Source organism: Paroedura picta, chromosome 2, assembly GCF_049243985.1.
Source record: "Paroedura picta isolate Pp20150507F chromosome 2, Ppicta_v3.0, whole genome shotgun sequence".
In the NCBI taxonomy this organism is placed as follows: domain Eukaryota; kingdom Metazoa; phylum Chordata; class Lepidosauria; order Squamata; family Gekkonidae; genus Paroedura; species Paroedura picta.
This window is the reverse complement of record NC_135370.1, coordinates 36,353,618-36,373,796: the sequence shown is the minus strand read 5'-3', so window position 1 is coordinate 36,373,796 and position 20,179 is coordinate 36,353,618. Positions and strand designations below refer to the sequence as shown.

Genomic DNA, 20,179 nt, shown 5'->3' with positions numbered 1-20,179 from the left:
AATAGGAGATAGCATTGTGAAGGACGCATTCTACTTCCTGTGACCAGACTACAGTATTTTGTGTGTGTGCTGAGAGCCAGAAATTGAGAAAGGGGGGGGGGGGGTGGCTCCTAGGACTTTGGTTCACTTCTCATCTGAATCTATGACATTTGTTATGGGGCTACACACGTTACACATATGCTATACAGTAAACCAAAGTTTACGGTCCCTATAAACTTAAATAAATTCAAGGCCTCACTACTGAAGTAATACACACATATAAGCAATCTTAATTTCATGTGAAGCCTGGGATTTATTAAATACACAGTCTCCACTACAGTAATTACTTAATGTTGAAAGGCCTTCTTGATATTAGCACCACTGATCCTGCTTACATTTTCTTAAAGTAACTGCACTGCAATGCATTTTAATTATTCTGTAATCCCCAGCAGTATTTATGTAAAGTACAATTATATTAGCCGACTTTAAGCTAAATATATGTAGACATAAAACGAAAGAGAATATAAGAGCTATATATGGTTATTTTCCACATTGCATCCACTCTGAAGGTCGTAAAGAAATATGCACGCAAGATTAAAATCCCAGTGACATACTGTGAATTGTCTTCATTGTTTATTCTTTTGAGCTCTCGTATGTGAAGATTTCTAACTCTTTCCAAACGTTCAAGTTCTGCTTGTATTTCAGCTTCCTCCTGCAAGTGAAAAAAATATCAACTATGAAAGCTCTATTTATGTTTTGTTTATACTCAGCTTCTGCAAAGGGTGTTTTACTAATGTCTCAACAGCAGTGGCAATGACAGAACATCTGAAAAACTGAACTATCTGTGAGATTTATGCACCTAATTCAAGAAATATGTTCCACATTTTCCCTGTATATATATACTGCAGGAGCTAAAAGGCAGTGGATTTCATGCTTAAACAAAGTAAGATACTCTTGGGGAAGTGCTTTGACACCAAGATCCGTGTGATAGCTCTTAATGTATAGTATTAATGTGTAGGGGTAGAACCCACAAACATTCAGAGGTAGAACCAGAGAAAAGTGTAATTGTTCACGAAAACCTAAGCTATACAATATGACTGAAGTATATTTCTATCAGCTTGTAACAAAAAAAGTAAAAATTACAGATAAAAAGTAAAAATAAAATGGCCAATATTATAATTCGCTTTATATAAGGGAATTACACACACACACACACACACACACTACAGTTCCTTAGAAATGACTAACTAATCAAAGCCATGCTTTAGCTTGAAACTGTTAGAGGTACAGTCTGACATTACTGTGCAAAGCTCAAATGTATACATGATGAACAATTCAAAACAGCCATAATAGGTGGTAACTCAATCTTCCGAGACTTTTAGGCTAATTTGGCACCTGTTCTGTGAAAGGAAACCACTGTCTATCCCAACTTAGGTCTAACAAGCAACAGCAGCAGCAGCAGAAGAGTTGGTTCTTATATGCCGCTTTTCTCTACCCGGAGGAGTCTCAAAGCGACTTACAGTTGCCTTCCCTTTCCTCTCCCCACAACAGACATAGGTGAGGCTGAGGGAGCCCTGATATTACTGAAGAAGAAGACTTGGTTCTTACATGCCACTTTTCTCTACCCAAAGGAGTCTCAAAGCGGCTTACAGTTGCCTTCCCTTTCCTCTCCCCACAACAGACACCCTGTGAGGGAGGTGAGGCTGAGAGAGCCCGGATATCACTGCTTGGTCAGAATAGCTTTATTGGTCCTGTGGAGAGCCCAAGGTCACCCAGCTGGCTGTATGTGGAGGAGCACAAAATGAAACCCAGCTCACCAGATTAGAAGTCTGCACTCCTAAGCCCTACACCAAGTAGAGCCCAGTGTAATATTTCTGGACCCAGATTCCTAAGCAAGAACGTTTCTACTTAGCTTGTTTAGGAATTGTAATTCAGCAATTCCACACTGTCATCTTCTTTTGTTGAAAAACTGTGACTTTCAGGTTCGGGCAACCTCTTGCTGAACGACAACTAGCAGTTATTTTCCTTTCCTTCCACTCACAGTTTCAGGGATCTAATCAAAAGCCTCTTCTGATCCTATCTGTCACAGTCAGTCATTGTCTCTAAGCGAGGTGAATGAGCACAAAACGAGAGACTGTTGGCAATCTCTCTTTGCTGAAGAATATTCCACTGCAGGCACATAAGGCACTGCTTTACAACTACAATCTTAAGTACTCAAGGGAGCAGTAGTATGAAATAACTGGTAAATTGAGCTTGCCTTATTCATGCAACAAGCATTACCTTTGCTAATTAAAAAAAAAGCGCCAGAGCATTATGTACACAGCTTAGTTACGTGCTTCTTGTTTACAAAGTACTCAAATTTTATAGAGTAATTGAAAACACTGCAGAATACGGCGTTAACATTACTGCACAGAGTAAATGCCTCTCCCATGAATGCTGGTATGGAATTATGGTTTAAAACACCACATAAATGCTTGACTAGTCTCCACTGATTCAGATGAGCTTTCCACAGGAGAAGCCAGAAGAACTATGTGAATATCCTGCACATCCAGTTAGTTACACAACACAACAAAGGCTACACTTTTGACTTTTCAGTTAGGTAACTGTGATGGATTTCTATTGCACGTATAGTATATTCCAGGCAAACAGTTCACCCCGTGGTAAAACCATTCATTCAAGAAGTGTGGAGCTGCATTAATGTTATTCAGGGAAGAGCATTCACTCTCACTCAGGGGAAAAGGGTAAGAGATGTTTCCCAGGAAGCATCTTGCAGCTCCATAACTGCAGTCTGAAGCGGCACAGCCCAGAACTGATTTGACTTTCAATAAGCTGCCTGGCTCCTGAATTCATATTTTTCTGGATTTGTTTTTTTTAGAACATCAGGAGATTTAAAGCCTCCCTAGACAGACTCAGTTTTGGCAGCCAGTCTTTCTTCCCTTCTCCTTTAGCTCTGTTGACCAACTTGTTACTGCTATTCACACCCATGTAGGGCCACAGAAGAACAAAGGCTGAAAATAGGCAGGAAGCAGGAAACACTGTCTGGTTGTATTATAAGTCATCGGAGAAGCAATGACAAGCCCAGAAAATATAGAGCCGCTAAGGTGCATCTTGCTACAAAGGCTCATCGTCATCTGGAACAAAGGCAATCCTTTCTGCTTACTCATACTCCATCTTAACACCAAGGAGCTCCTCCACCAGGCATTTGGTTGAGGCCAGGCGACTCAACAACATCTGCTGGTCCCCCAAACACTCCCCTCCATGGTCTAAGGCATGCTGACCTTCCACAGGTTCAAGTTAAGCGTTGAGAGTTGTTGTCACACTGTGAATCGGTTGTAGTATTTTGTTATAATCTGTTATGATCCATTTTGGAACCACCATTACGTTTGCTGCCAGTAATTATGATGTATACTCATGATGTTTTATGTAAACCGCCCTGAGCCTTATGGGAGGGCAGTATAGAAATTCGAGGGAGGGAGGAAAGGATTATAAACTGTGATTTCAGAAGGAAGGGAGGGAGGGAGGGAGGGCTCAGGATGGCATTTTTATGAAGATAACAGGATTGCATTCTATTACACTGTTTATATTTCTGCATTGTCTACTTTAGTAATTCCATTTTTTGCATGTTTTTGCATGTATACACTTTTGCATGTGACACTTTGCGTTGTTTCTAATTTTTATAATCCTAATCCTATTGCCCTGTTGGATGTTTCATGCTATTTGAATGGACTGTTTTGCACCATGTAACCCACCTTCAGCATCACCAAGAAAAGCAGGCTATATAGTAAATATAAGGCACATACTTAAAAATTAAGGGGAAACAGTCTCCCGCCCAAGATTTTTCTACTGAAAAGCTAGGAAATTTTAGGCAACACTAAAAAAAAATCTTCCTATTAAATATTTTTCTTTCTTTTTGGAATGAGTGAAAAATGCAAAATTAACATGGGGTACAGATGTTTTCCAGATTCTTGTTAGTACTGGGTATATTTGCAAATGTGTTTGCGGAAAATAAAGGTATTTATACTTTTAAATTCCATAAATATGCCATCTGATACAATTTTATAAGCTAAGTTACCCACTAAGCTAAGAGCCTAATGCGATTGATGGCAAAAGAAGAAGGGGACGACAGAGAATGAGGTGGCTGGATGGAGTCACTGAAGCAGTCGGTGCAAACTTAAATGGACTCCGGGGAATGGTAGAGGACAGGAAGGTCTGGAGGATCATTGTCCATGGGGTCGCGATGGGTCGGACATGACCGCATCTATCAACAACAACAAAGATAACCCATGATGAATTTACAAATAAAGCAGCAACTCAGGTTTAAGCTTCATAGGAAAGTGAGTTTTTGTAGCTATTTCAACTTTTCACATGGCTTTAACACTACCAGAAATGTTAAATCTCTAGTTCTTCCTCGGTATGCTAACAGCGAACTCTGACATCACCATTCTGTAAAGCATTCTGTTCTGTAAGGCAGCTTTCTCTTGTGATTATTTTTTTAAACTTTCATATGGTTGAGTAAATAGAAACACAATTTAGAACAAAAACATACCTTTTTGAGATGTCCTAATCTGAGCTTGAAAATTTCTTCTTGTTCATGATACTCTGCTAACGTTAGCCTGTAAAATTAGTATGAACAAACTCTTTCAATTAAGTTACAAAACTAATTTATACCTGTATGACTTCTAGACAGATAATTCCAGGATCTTATAAACAGTTACATTCTTGATGGCCAGTATCCTGGACAGAGAGCAAAACATACCAAGCTCTGAAAAGCACCTTTCCTAAATAGGCACCTCCCCTAAATGGTGACAGTACAAGCCCTATTTTTCTTGTTACCACTGGACTAAAATATGGCTAATGTCTGATATAAAATAAGGCTCTACCACTTAAAGTAGGGGTAGTCAAACTGCAGCTCTCCAGATGTCCATGGACTACAATTCCCATGAGCCCCTTCGCTGGCAGGGGCTCATAGGAATTGTAGTCCATGGACATATGGAGGGCTGCAGTTTGACTACCTCTGACTTAAAGTTTCCAAATATTCACAACAATAAGAGATATACTGGACCTTGGAATTATAAAAGGAAATAAAGATTAAGTATAGAACAAAGCATTGGCCATATTTTATAACAAGAAGAAGCACTATCTTAAGGAATGACATTTTAAGAAATATCAACCTGCAGGAACTACTGTTATGATACCAATGACAATTCAAAATAGATCCTCCTGGGATTCTGTTGAAAAGGTACACAGTGACTTTTGTGGTATAGCTGCACTAGTAGACGTAATATTTCTGAAAACCAATCACTTAAATATGTACTTGATGCTGGCATAGATCTACTTAATTTCTATATCCAGGTTTAGTCCCGTATGTACTCGCATATAAGCCGAGGGTGGTGTTTGGATAGTGGCTTTTTCTCCTTTCCTCCCCTCCCCTGTTTTGGGCAGGATTTTTTTCCCTTTTCTTCCCACCCCTCCTCCTCTCTTCTCTTTCCCTCTGACCCTCTTGCCTTTATTCCTTCCTCAAGGGGCGTTTCCTTCTTCTGCTCTCTGCTCTCCCTCTGAGACAGAGGCTTCAGAGCTTCCTGCAACACGTGCTAGCCTCGTGCTAGCCTCATTAAGGCAGTGAGGGAGAGAGGCGGAGACTGCTCTTTCCCTCCCAGGCTTGTTGTGTCTCTGCTGTTCCTGCCTCTGCTTCTTCAGGCAAGTATACTTGTCTCCCACCCCCACCCTTCAGTCTTGTCTGGAAGCTGTTTTTTTAATACCCGCATCTAAGCTGAGGGAGACTTTTTCAGCTTAAAAAAAGGGCTGAAAAACTTGGCTTATATGAGAGTATATACGGTAAGTACAGTCTAACTTCTGGGTTTTATGGAATATCTGCATGTCTTACGATCTTCAATCACTGCAATCAGAACATGCATGAATCAGTAATGCACATTCCCCCAAATGCTCTTTGAACTCTATGGGATGAGTTAAGCATCTGAGAAGATAGTTTCCCTATCAACACCACCAGAGACAGAACAGAAAGATTTCACCCCATTAATCCCGTGTATGGTTATTTAGATACTCCCATCTAAATTAATATCTACACACTGATTAATTAATACGTCCTTATCACGGCAGGCATTTTGACTGTTAACCTATAAAAACAGGACAAACCGGTTCAAACTTACAATTGTGGTAAATTGGGTCTAACAAATGGATCGTTTTCTGCTCCGTTGACAGCTTTGTTTTTCCTCTGTTTAGGCTCTGAATTGGCAGAGGGGGCCTGTGAATTATTTGTCGACGGAGGTTTTCGCTTTGCCAAAAGTTTCCTTTGCCTTTCAATATCTTCCCTTTGTTGGTTTACCCATTCCTGTTGCCTGTAAACCCAGAACATCGTGCATAAAATATTCTTCTGTACGTTGATTACCACAACCTATTCCAGCCAGGCATTCAAATGACACGTTTTATTCCTCTCACTCCTACCCTACTCTTCAATTAGCAAAACGTCTCCCAGCCTCTTCCACCTCGTTCCTCTCTTTGCAGACAAACCTAGCAGTGGCAGCTGTTTTCTTCTGGCGACTACTCTCCCTTCCACTTTATGCTAGCAGAACCCCACTAGTCACCAAGGTTTGTTCTTCCTTGCTGCTCCAATAGGAATGCCTGAAGAAGCCACTACAATGCAGATTTGAGAGCCTGCAAACTCTTTACAAAACAACAGCCCAGAGGCCACAGCTTGTGAATCCATGATCCAGACTGAAACTTTTTTCCATCTGTAGATATCTTGTTAAGTGTGTCTATTTTTTAAAGGCTTCCTGAGAAACATTTATCTGCTCACATTCAAAGTTTTCAAACTTAAGAAATTTCTCATTCTCCACTGATTAAAAAAAAGCTCTGTACTGTATCCTGAAATTTCAAAAAGCGTATGAAAAACTAATCCCAACGCTCCCCATCTTAACTAATTTAAACCCCTGCTGCAGGGACCGGTAATTACTATCAATTTTGAAAACCATAACATTGACTAACTTCACAAGATTCTGAAATGCAAAGCCATCTGTCCACTGTTCAGTAAACGAAGCACCATGTCGAACGGTTGTAAAATGCCCGAGGCGTAATCTGTCTTGCATACTCTTCTCTCTGCTTGATAGTTTCTCTTGTGTGCTCTAAAAAGCCAAAATATTGTTAGTTAGGCAGAAGAGCCTTTGCAAGAGCCTGAGTGTATTTAATGGATCTAGAGCTTTTTATTTAAACTCTCTCGTCCCTGGAATCAGCACTCCCCCCGCCCCGCCCCCCTCCCATTGCACCATTTAGCACATCAGCTGTGATTGCAAGTACTGTTCGAACAGCCACCTATTTGTTAGTGCCTTACAAAATCAACAGTGACAAGAGACGTGGCTGAAAGCTGTAACTCCTTCAATTCTTTATGAAAGCCTCCCGCTTCTAAGACACTTTATGCTGTGTACATTTGGGTCGCTCTCAGTAGGAAGAAAAAGGGCAGTAAATTGTATGCTTACTCTGGAAAAATTCCCCGGCTTTTAAAAAAAGCAATTTTCAATTAAGCACATTCTGCAAACGTATTAGAACATTAAAATACATTTCTATGACAAAAACTGAGAAACTAGGATAGGCTCCTTCATGCTAGCGCTGGACTTGAATTGCAGGGCCCATGCCTGTATTTCTGTACTGCCCCAAGACAGTTGTTCTAGGGCCCATTCACATATTGTCACATCTGCATGACCGTTTATGCACTGGGAATTTCACTGCCCCAGCTCCCATGCAGAAGAATAAATCCGGGCCGGATGAGGTGCACCAGGCCAGGTGCTCCCCCATGTGGGTGCAGGAAGAGGTGGGCCAACCCACCTTGACTAAAACTCCAGCCTGCAGCTCAGCATGAAACCTCCAGTGCATAAATGGTCTAAGGGAGCTTCCTGTCCACAGCTGCTTTCCTTGAAGGAGGCGACAGTACAGAACAGGCCCACAAAACTGGTCTTGCCCACAGGACTGCAGCCTGCGTGGGTTACTGTGGCATTACTGCAATGGAAAGAATCCACTGATAGTGGACTGAGCAACAGCATTCAAAGCAGCCTCAGAAGGCTCTTTTCCTTCTTGGTGTGATCCAATGAGTAAGTTTCAGCTTCTGCCTTGGCAGCTAAATTTTATCCCAGCGTTCTTTCACCGTAAATTCAACTTGCCTTTTCAATCAGAAGCTTCTTGCTCATTGAAATGCATTTGTTTAACCTTTCTTTGTATTTTTCAAGTAGCTTTTGTTGTTCATCTATTTGTCGTCGTAAATCACAGTTAGCCTAAGAATTAAAGAAAAGGATAATCAAGTGTATACACCAAACCAATTCTGCACACAAATGCGAACAAGAGCTGAACATTTACCCCACATGATTGCAAAAACATTAGATCTGTCCACAAACCGGAAATAAATTAACTTAGAGAAGAAAAAGGGACTTCAGTGAAAAAAATAAGTGAAAAAAATAATTTGGGAGACACAACGTAAGGGGGAAAATATGCACATTGTATGCCATTCATAATCTTGGCATCTTGAGCCAAATGGAGTAACAAAAGATTTATTTGCCATCCTAAGTGGCTCTATACTTTCATAAATTTGATGCCCGATCCCTTATTCTTACGAGCATCACACTTACCCTGAGCAAATCATCTATGCGACCTTCCTTCTTTTCCAAGTCTTGATTCTTATTACTTTCAAGTGCAGTTAATTTCAGCATTGTGAGATCAGTCTGCAGAAAGAGCGGTGGGAAATACAAACAAACTTAGGAAACACAGCATGGATAGTTGCATCATGAGGCATCCTGGTCATTTGTAAAATGGCCTGTTTGCATGGTATAAAGCAGGGGTAGTCAACCTGTGGTCCTCCAGATGTCCATGGACTACAATTCCCATGAGCCCCTGCCAGCATTTGCTGGCAGGGGCTCAATGGGAATTGTAGTCCATGGACACCTGGAGGACCACAGGTTGATTGCCCCTGGTATAAAGAGCACACAAAAGGCAGCTCCCAGCTCTTCTCTTCCCTGGATGGAGAAGGTGACCACAATTCAGAGCTCTTAACTGTAACAAAGGATTGTGCTGCAGCGGCTAAGAAAATAGCTCAAGAGAGCACTGGGACTAGACCACTGCATTAGGGACCAGGACTTTCTACCTTATGAGCTGCAGATTCTGCAAAAAAAAAAAACCCAACTGGTTCAAAGGGAAGCAGGCACAGGAGAGATACCAACAAAAAACAGATATCCTTTGAGTAATCTAACTGGAGACTGTGGTCACCAGGCTGCCTGGAATCAAGTGAGAAACCAAGCTAAGAACCCATCAACCGCTCAGCAGCCAGAAAGCCAATTCAAGGTCCAACTAGGAAACGATCAAAAATTAGACCGTAAAAAGACTGGACTGATCAGGATAAGATTTTTCACTAACCTCAAATAACTGTAAGATCCTGATACAAGTATAACTATCATCAGGGTTCTGTGCATCTATGAAAGTATGTTGTTGTTGTTTTTTTAAATCACAGAATATGGTAGTGGCCATAGAACTCAGATAATAAACTGTACCTTTTCTTTTATAAAAAAAAAATAAATGGCAGATTTCTATTCTTACATTTGGAAAATATGCCTGAAAGAATGTAGAGAACTCCCTAGAAAAGTGGCTAAGAAAGTTTCAGATATTGGGGAACGGGCTTCAGTGTTGTTCTTGCCTATCCAATGGGAAGTAGAGCTAGAACAGATTGTGAGAAAACGGCAGAATTCTGCAAAATAAGAATATGCAAACTTGCTACATTCGCCTACATTATACTGATTACACAACTCAAGTTTTTTACATGCAAATAGTTTTAATGTTATTATTTTTAGAGTAAACACAGCTCTGATCGTAAATTATCTGCATCCTTCCATTGCTTGAGTTGAAGTTTTCACTTTCAGCTTCAACTTTTAAGATTATGACATCTGAAAATCCAAGGCTGGAAGTTTCCATCAACATTTCTTTAAAACAAATATCTCTAAGGGAAATCACAGGAGTAACCTATGTTAGAAGTAGTTACATGTTGTAAGATGCAAACCACTGTTTCATTTCCTGTTATTTGTTTTAACAATCCTTCAATAAAACACCTGCAACCTTTTCTAAGCACTACTCTTCCAAATCTCAAAGGGGGAAAAAAAAAGGGGGGGGATGATAAAAAACAATGAACCCCATGTATTTTTAGCACCAAATACAGAATAAAATGTTTACCTGAGTAATTTTAAATGACAACTGCTTTGGTTGGGCAACAAGGTGGTCCCCAAAGGATAGTGCAGTAGGAGAGGGAGTATTCTGCCGAACCTAAAACAGGCACATACAAAACAGCAATTTATATTTTCACTGGACAACTTTGAAGACGATAAAGTTAAAGACGAATTTAAGAACCCGCTCAAAGGAAAGGAGTGCGTTCAGAGTCTTTCTTCTACCATCCCTGCAGCTCCTCATGAGTAAAGGAGCCACCAATCTAAGGATACAACAAAGAACCAAATGGTTCTTCACTCTACAGCAGGGGTGGTCAACCTGTGGCCCTCCAGATGTCCATGGACTACAATTCCCATGAGCCCCTGCCAGGAAATGCTGGAGGACCACAGGTCAACTACCCCTGCTCTACAGTATTAAGGCTACATATTAAAGACACAGCATTATCTTTCTTGTCCAGTTAAATAAAATAAGAATTTTGTTTGTTAAGAGAAAGTGACTTTCTTCCATACTGGTATCGCTCCATGTCAGTGACCAATTACAATTATGAGTTTCTACCACCATAAAGATTTATTTCTGTTTCTCTTGTACTTTGCACTAACCCCCCTCCCCCCAACCCAAGGTACCTAGTTATCGACCTGCTCAGAGGTAAAAATGGAACACTCCTGAAGCAATTACCCAAACAGTGTTTGAACTGGAGTTTTCTATGCAAGCATATTCCCAGCACTTACAAACAGAAAAGCAGCGGTATAGCAGATTCATATATTGTTGTGACCCACCGCCATCAACACTCCCCCCCCCATAACTTCTGGAAGAGTAGTGGAATTTTCTACTGAATGGCATCAATAAAGATCTGTGCAGATCAAACTTACGGAAGAAGGGGCGGAATGTGAGTTTTGAGGAGAACGGATTGCAGGAGGCATTCCTCTTACTGGGCTTGACCCATTTCCACCTTGGTACTAGAAAGAAAGAGAATAACTCCAATAAGAATTAATCTTTTATTTAACAAAAATATGCTTCTGTACATATAAACTAATAGCAAGTAAGCTGAATTATAGAATATATAAATTAAACAACTGAATTTCTAGTGGCTGATAAGCAAACCCAACTAGAGTAAGGTTTCTGCAAGCATTCCTCGCCATTTTTTGTAATATAGAAATGCACCAGCTACTGTGCATTTAAGTCACTGCCAGAAATGAACTCTACTGTTTTGTCAAGTTCATTGTAATTCAGCTGTAGCAGCTGCCCATCATTTTATTATATGTATACATAAAACCTGGGGGGGGGGGTCTCCAATCCAAATTTAGGGGTCTCCTGACTGCTGTTGTATATGTACACATTCTTTTGTAGGCTTCCCAATCTCTCATTATGCCTTAAGTAATAACATAACTTGAAAAGTCAAGAAACTTTTTCTGCAGTCTAACTACCATATGGATATTATCTGGTTACAATAGCATAGATTGGGAAAGACAAAAATAACTTAGGTTATTTAATATAATATTAAAGAAGATAACTGAGAACACTAGCATGCATCTATCAAAAGAAACCATTAGCATGTGAAAAGATAAATGTGGCAATTGCTTACAGGATATCAGAAACTTACTTCGAAATAGTCACTAATTTTGTGACCACGTCCCCCAATGTTTTTTCCTGAAGCAAACAAACAAACAAAATTTTTTAAACAAAAAGCACAAGAATGTATTATATACAGCAAAGTTATCCATACTGCCATGTATTATTTTAAATATAACTTTTAATGGGTTCTTTGCATACATTCATTTCAAGAATAGAAGTCTGTTTTTTTAAAAAATGATCAAATAGTTACATTTACATCAAGGCCCCAAATCTAGCAATAGTTAGCTGCAACCAAATTTCACTGAATGCAAGATTAATTTTAGAAGAGCAGCTGTGTTGTAAATGGCAATTTAAAGAATAGTGTGGCATAAGGTTTCACAGGCAACAGTCTATTTTATAAGCTATGGGGTTGTCCTAAGAATTCTATTCCCATAATAAACTATTCACACTAGACTCTGAAAAGAAGAGGTGACACTTGTATCAACAGTTTTGTGACTGTAGGGAAAGTATGGAAACTGGACTGATTGGTTATTCGCTGGGCAAGCTTCCAACAGACAATCAACAGATTTATTGTATCTGATTATTGTTGTGATACAAGGTGCCGAAAGCTCAGGACAAGAGTTAATATAACCTGAAGAACAACCTAGGAGATTTAAATTCAGAACAACCAACGAGAGCCAATATAAGCAAACCCAAATAAACATGTCTTACCACTCCTCCAAGCAACTTAGACTTTAGTAAAGTTCTCAAGAAACAGAAATGTTTCTTTTCAGGGGATTACAGATACTTTAAATCTGATAGAATACTTCCTTACCAATATACAGGGAACCACATTTATATTCTGCCAGAGGGCATTTATACATTTTTGTGAAATTAAATGACAAATTTTGTTAAGTATTCTAGGAAACTAACGAAAATTTTAAGTCTTTCAGATGGAAGCAGTTTTGCCTCCTTTTATTATAGATGGTTTTACCTCCCTAAAACATTCACATAGATTTTTTAAATCTAATTCTGTAAAATCAAGAAGCTAACAAAATCTTTCTAGCCCAGTTTTACATGAGTCAGAACTCTTACAGTGTACTTATAATCAAACTTACAAACAACAGAAAGGCAGGGGAAGCAAGATGTTAAAAAGAAAGGTCAGTTTGAAACAACAAACAAAGAGGAGTCAATCCAACTGAAGACAGCAAGGGCTAAACCACATTGTTGAGTAGAGTACATGACAAGCAAAAGTAATTTAATATCTGTTTTAGGTAGATCATGTTGAGCTATCAACACCTATAGTAACTAAGGAAACCCAAGTCCTTATTCAATAGTGCAAAGAGTTCTTAATTTCTAGATGAAGTCTAATTCAGTGCTTGCACACTGGAGTCTCTCTTGGAAGCCCTTTTGCAGGAGAACAGTAAATTTCATATCATTAACAGTTTGCCCTGGAAGATTAAAACGTTTCCCCGAGTAGTTTTCAGCATCAGATTTGTGTTCCCTGACTTTTTTGGCACGTGTGGCATTGCTGGCACCGTATCACACAGATGACATGATGGGGTGGGCAAGTGGGAGCAGGTCATGTGCTGGCGGGGGGGGGTGGTCATGGAAATTGTAGTCCATGGACACCTGGAGAGCCACAGCTTGGTCATCCCTGCCAGCACATGCTCCCAGAGACACACTGCTATTTACCTTAAAGCAAGAACCAATACTGGCCTTCTAAAACTTCACTGGGCCTTTCAGAAGAGCTGCCTCCATCAAAGGAAGATACTTGGCTCAGAGGATGTCAACACTGTATAGCAGGGGTAGTCAACCTTTGGCCCTCCAGATGTCCATGGACTACAATTCCCATGAGCCCCCTGCCAGCGTTTGATGGCAGAGGCTCATGGGAATTGTAGTCCATGGACATCTGGAGGACCACAGGTTGACTACCCCTGCTGTATAGAACCTCCCAATGCCGACAATTTTAAGACTGGCCCCCTCACCAGCAGCCATTCTGTAGTGGCACCAAATCCCTACTCTCAAAATTCCAGAAGGGCCCAGAGCTTCAATATGGTTGAGGTACTTGGTACATGAAGACAGAAGTGACATCTATGATAGGTTTATTGCAGGGCTTTGTTCCTGGATTTGCATCTCCACTGCGGGATGCTCTCTGAGGGGAAGAGAGAGGCATGCCACCAAATTCCCTGGGAATGAAGAGGACTGCAGGGCAACGGAGGGCCTATATCTCTTTCACTAACTCAGGAGTGGAACTTGTAACCCATCTGCAGCAACTGTGATCTAATTTTGAGTATTAACCTGTAGTCTGAAAACTACTGTCATTTTATTTTAAGCCAGTCATCTCAGGGCAGCTTACAACAATATGAACAACAAAACCATAAAGACACATAAGTACATTTAAAACTACTGAAAGCAAACAGCTGAGCCATCGTCTGTAAAGAGGGAGACATACAAGGAGAACACCAAGATGTTAAGGGAGGCCCATATGGTGTTCTGGTTCTTCCGTGCGTACTGCCTGGCGGAAGAGCTCTGTCTTGCAGGCCCTGAGGAACTTTGTTAGTTCCATCAGGGCTCTGATGTTCTCTGGGAGGTTTTCCCACCTTGTAATAGTATATGTAAAGTGCATTTATATTTGGAAAAACAAAAACCAGCAAATCCTTCAATCCTACTGAACCAGGTAATACAATTTCTTCAAATATGATGAAGAGTTCTACAAAATTCACAAGTTTGATAAACACTACTTGAATAAATCAGGCCTTGTAGCACCAGTCCTTCAAAAACCCATACAGGCTTAACCAATGTAAAGATGACAGAGTCTTTTTGAATTTCAGCATACTAGTCTATTAGGGATTTCTTTTTCAAATGATAAGGACAGAGAGGCAGGCACAAATTTTTGCGTTATACAATTATGGAGCAGCACTTGCATCCACCGCTTGTGCTGTAGTTAAAATAATGCACGTCATCTTCTGAAGTTCTGCAGTACATGCAGCCCTTTCAAAAATCAAGAGTCGCATTTGCCAAATTAAATGATACAGAAAACATGCTTGCTCTGCACACGCATGCACCAGTGCATAACACACATCCAGACTTTGTACTTTGGACGACAGTGTACAAAGATAAGAAACACGCACTTTGAAATAACGTTTTCTCTGGGACCTGGCACACGCTATGCCTAGAGCGCTCCTTGATATCTCTTGCTATCTGGAGGCTTTGATAGAGATCTGTTAAGAAATCAGTCGCTGAAAATGTGATTTTAAAATATCTAGTTCTAAGGGTGAACGTCTTCATGGAATGGTCAATAATTCCCATGTAAAAACATTTCTATTATATTTGTTCTCAGATGTACAGATCTTCAGGTACTCAAAAAAGGACATAAACATTAAGAAGCAAGAAAGATGACAGCAGCAAAGGGGTCATCATTAATGATGAAGATGATGATGTCATCCGTTCAGTTGTGTCCAACCCTCAGTGATTGTATAGGAAAGTCTTTGCCATGCGCCCCTGTCTCTGACTGCTTCTTTTAGTTGGTTCATGGTCATCCCTGTATTGGCTTTGATCGTGTCAAGCCCCCGGATTCTTTGGCAACCACGTTTCCTTTTGCCGCTGTCCATGCCGAGCATTAATGATTTTTCTAGCGAGTTTGATCACATGATGTATCCAAAGTAAGTGAGCTTTAGCAGTAATACCTTCCCTTCTAACGACATAGTTGGTTTGCTCCTCTCTAAAACTATCTTGTGGGTAACTTTGGCTGTCCATGGTATTCGCAGCACGCGTCTCCAATTAATCATTAATACATCCCCTATTCAGTCCTTGTGGATGTCAATAATCCCAGTATGTAAAGGAACCTATTAAAGGAGGATGCCAAAAATAGACACACAGGCCTGCTCCCTGTGAGATGGCATGAAGAGCCTAGACAGTTTCGGTTTTCACTGGGTTTCATTAAATAGAATGCTCCCTGTTGCTGGCCACTTGACCCCAGTTGAAATATTAATTTGGGAAAATGAAGATTGCATTTAAGATTAGGATGGTTTTGATGGTTCACATGGACGTCACAGTAATAAACTCAATTCCCTCCCATGTCTCCTGGGGAAGGAGGGAAGGAAAATACCCCAAGGGCTATCCACAAAGAAAGAATTGTCAGAACTCGCAGCCATCTAAAACAAACGAACAAAATTGAACCTTTCAAAGAGATTGTCCCTAAAGTAACAATGACAATGAGAAGGGGTGCTCGGCTTGGGTTAACCCAGAAAAACTACAGATTATGACTGTGGAAAGTTGAAGCTTCCTTAATGACATGTGTTCAACTGTATCAGTTGAACCATCATACATAATTAACGGCTAACTGATCTGCTACTGTGCAAACCCTTAAATTTTACCTTGACTGCTTTCACTCTGGTTTTCTGCTTTCCTTTTTCTCCCCCTTGAAGATTCCAACTGTTTCTTCTCAGGAGTCTGCAAAAAGCAAATCATCCAGCAATAGTTCAACTCATGTGCATACTGAAAAGTAAAAGTAAAGGTATCCCCTGTGCAAGCACCGAGTCATGTCTGACCCCTGGGGTGACGCCCTCTAGTGTTTTCTTGGCAGACTCAATACAGGGTGGTTTGCCAGTGCCTTCCCCAGTCATTACCGTTTACCCCCCAGCAAGCTGGGTACTCAGTTTACCGACCTCGGAAGGATGGAAGGCTGAGTCAACCTTGAGCCGGCTGCTGGGATCGAACTCCCAGCCCCATGGTCAGAGCTTCAGACAGCATGTCAAATGCCTTACCACACCGCGCCACAAGTAGCATCCTATTAATAAGCAGATTTACTCCACCACTGACAATCCAAAACTATATGTAAGGGCAAAGATGCTAAATAGAAAAGTACAAGTCATATTAAGATTAGGGTTAGCTTGCGGCCCAGCAAGCTTCTTGCTTCGGGAGGGGGGGAAGAGAAGCTTGCCGGGCCGCAAGCTAATCGGCTGCTTTGGCGTCCAATTTGCTGGCGGCCTGGAGGGGTGGGGAGAGAGAGCCGCGGCCGCCGGCATGCCAGCGGCGCAAACACGCACACGCGGACTGCCGCACGTGTATGTTTGCGTCCGGCAACTGGAAGGCTCTAACTCAGAATAGGAAACTCTGAATAGGATTATACTGAATGAAGTTTGAGTACAGTGGCACCTTTAAGACCAACAAACCTTTATTCAAGATATAAACTTTTGAGTGCAAGCACACATCTTCTTATAGAATGGAACAGAATTTTCTTAGCCAAATATTTAGATGGAGAAAGGGAGGGTGGGGAGTTAGTTGCCAGCTGCAAAGATCTATTCTGCCCACAATATATTCAAGAACACCAGGCCTAGACAAATCCCAGGTGCCAGTTTGCCTTTGGGAATAGAACAAGAGTCACTGGGAGAGCGGTGAAGGGTGGGAACTGTGAATATTCTGCATTTCGCAGGGTGTCAGCCTAGATGAATCTTGGGGTGGGTCCCTTCCAGCTCTGTGTTTCTATGGTGCCTAGAAATTTCATTGTTGAACCTAGTTGGCAATGATTTTAGTACTGTTTCTGTTGAACCTAGTCGCCAATGATTTTAGTACTGTGACCCTCAGAAGTACAAACTTATCACTTCATATCAGAATATGTTTTGCTGCATGACATAAATATACATGTGCATGAAGTTTTGCCACTGCTTGTTTATACATTAATTTTGTACCACTCCGTAGAGGGAGATAAATTCATTTCTTAATCAGCATAATTAAAATACAAAACTCTGCAGCCTGGAAAACGAGTTTGGCTCCTACAACCAAAATGTATTTTTTGTCAAGGCCTGAAGTACATTGGCACCGTTGCAAAATCACCAGGAATACTTTGCTTTTTCAGCCCCATTCCTACATAAGTCTTTAGAAGGAACTGACTCGCTCTGCTTTCACATAACTTCCAAAATCTTTAAAAGTAGCATCAATACATTCCTACATAATCACAATTGGAATACAAATGTTGCTTCCAGGGAACAAAGTGCCACTATCAAATCCTGTATCTAGCAAAGCAGCTAAAAGCAATTTTTAAAAAACTAAGACACCTTTTGAAATTTGGGGTGAGCCCAACCCCCCCCCAAAAACCTATACTACAGGTTAGTTACTTCACCAAGTGGTGTCATGATGCTGGATTGGATTTAATTATGCCCGTCCATGATCAGAAGTTTGACATCTTGTGGTCAAAACTCCATGTTTCGAATCAAAGTATGTGTCAGAACTGCTATTAATTTTTAATTATTTCATACCTCTGATTCTTTGTCACTCAGAGATCCCAAGCTTCCAAAACTGTGATTAGAACTTTCATTATTTGTTGAGGCCTGTTTTAAAAAAACAAAACACCACGTAAAATGATGATATTATTATTATTATTATTATTATTATTATTATTATTATTATTATTATTATTATTATTATTAAATTTGTATCCCGCCTCCCCCCAGAGGCTCGAGGCGGGTCACATAAAAACCAATCCCCTAAAACAATAAAAGTACAATAAAACATAATACAATTAATACAAAAGTTAAAACAAGAATGGTGGCAAAATTCAATATAGCTAACCCAATTCCACACCCACTAAGAAGGGAAGGGGGTGGAACCTCATAGAATCAATAGAATCAAACTTTTAAGTAAAAAAATTTTTTTGATCCCCCACATAAGCAAAGTTAGAAGCTTAGCCTCAGCTAGCAAGCAGCACATGAAATTAATTTTCAAGAACTGAGTGTTGAGTAGGTAATATCAGGTAGCCAATTAATTCTAGCACTTTATCTTGATAACCGCAACTGTTTTGCTTAATATACCTTGTTCTGAAGTAGATTGTGTGTGTACCTTTTGAAACATGAATCATTTGCACTGGTTCAGTGGTTCTCAACCTGGGGGCCAGGACCCCTTTAGGGGTCGAATGACCCTTTCACAGGGGTCGCGGCAGGGCAAGCAGCTTGGCCGGGGGGGGGGGCATCCACACAACAGCCTTTCGGGGCAGATCGAGAGCGAGCGTTCGTCTGTCTGGAGCAGCAGAGGCAGAACTGAACTGAGAAACCCCAGGGGGAAAAATTATATACTATCATGAACAATGGATCTTCACGCCATTGGTCAGTTCGGGTTTAATTCCTGTGAAAGAACCCTTGCATAATTTTATAGTTGGGGATCACCACAACATGAGGAGCTGTATTAAAGGGTCATTGTATTAGGAAGGTTGAGAACCACTGCACTAGATGGTCTCATTGCCTACTTACCTTTGCTCCAACACTACAACTTCCCGTGCTCCCAGTGCTGCCACTCACTACTCCTGTGAATCTGGCTTCTAGCAATTCTTGCCTTCTTGGATCCAGGCTATGAAGTTCATCCATTGCACCTAGAAAATATGTAACATTAATTAAGCACACTACCAGCAGATCATGATGTAATTTCACAACAAGCAATCGGATATCCTTATATTTTAAAACAGTGACGTCTAACAGGATCACATAAACGGACCCAAAGAAACAATTTCCTCCCCAAACTGACCTGCCACATCAAGACTGTACTATTTATTGTCTTGCACTATGGCATCTCAAGAGCAATCTAAGGCACACACAACTTTCTCCCATGTAGAATCATAGAATCATAGAGTTGGAAGGGGCCATACAGGCCATCTAGTCCAACCCCCTGCTCAACGCAGGATTAGCCCAAAGCATCCTAAAGCATCCAAGAAAAGTGTGTATCCAACCTTTGCTTGAAGACTGCCAGTGAGGGGGAGCTCACCACCTCCTTAGGCAGCCTATTCCACTGCTGAACCACTCTGACTGTGAAATTTTTTTTCCTGATATCTAGCCTATATCGTTGTACTTGAAGTTTAAACCCATTACTGCGTGTCCTCTCATCCCATCCCAATTCTACAACGACAGAAATGTGCATTTTGTATGGTGCCATTTAGGCACGATATTTGTGAAAAGATAAACTTTTTTTTTTCTCAAAAGAACAAAACCCAAGTCAGATCTCAAAAAGCTGAAGGAGTTATTTTGTGTACTGTACAGTCCTGACAGCTTTCTACAGAGCATAAAGGCACAGATGCTGTAATGAAATGTAAATTACGCATCTTTTAAAAATGAGCTACAATACAAAAGGGGATAACTCTATATGAACCTCTAGAGATTTTATGAAAATTTATCCTCTGATTCTTCCACATTTGTTAACGTAACAGCACCTTGGCTGATGAAGACCAAGTTCAGCACAAGATATTAGACAATCCTGGGTTATGCATCCACACAGTTCCATGGCAAGATACAACCCATGAAAAACAAGTATATAGATTTTGTGATGATTGTGAAAGCAATGCTTGAAAATGTGTAGAAAGATCTGAATGCTCTAGGAATAACTGAGAAATATACACAGCATCCTACACTGCTCACCTTGCAACAGCCAAATTACGCATATGAAATTATGTAAA

At 40.6% G+C, this 20,179-nt stretch overlaps 1 protein-coding gene across 3 annotated transcripts in view; it reads right to left on the bottom strand.

Annotated features, from left to right (window-relative positions):
* Positions 1-20,179, bottom strand: part of TLK1 (tousled like kinase 1) — an 80,663-nt gene that overhangs the window by 17,468 nt on the left and 43,016 nt on the right. For all 3 annotated transcript variants that reach the window (XM_077319736.1, XM_077319739.1, XM_077319738.1), the window contains exons 2-13: positions 18,987-19,105; positions 18,000-18,071; positions 16,119-16,194; positions 11,789-11,835; positions 11,058-11,144; positions 10,198-10,287; positions 8,610-8,702; positions 8,148-8,258; positions 6,982-7,118; positions 6,147-6,335; positions 4,526-4,592; positions 594-691 (exon numbers count right to left, since the gene is read on the bottom strand). In XM_077319736.1, the coding sequence (XP_077175851.1) occupies positions 594-691; positions 4,526-4,592; positions 6,147-6,335; positions 6,982-7,118; positions 8,148-8,258; positions 8,610-8,702; positions 10,198-10,287; positions 11,058-11,144; positions 11,789-11,835; positions 16,119-16,194; positions 18,000-18,071; positions 18,987-19,105 (1,186 nt within the window). The remainder of the gene's footprint in view (positions 1-593; positions 692-4,525; positions 4,593-6,146; positions 6,336-6,981; positions 7,119-8,147; positions 8,259-8,609; positions 8,703-10,197; positions 10,288-11,057; positions 11,145-11,788; positions 11,836-16,118; positions 16,195-17,999; positions 18,072-18,986; positions 19,106-20,179) is intronic.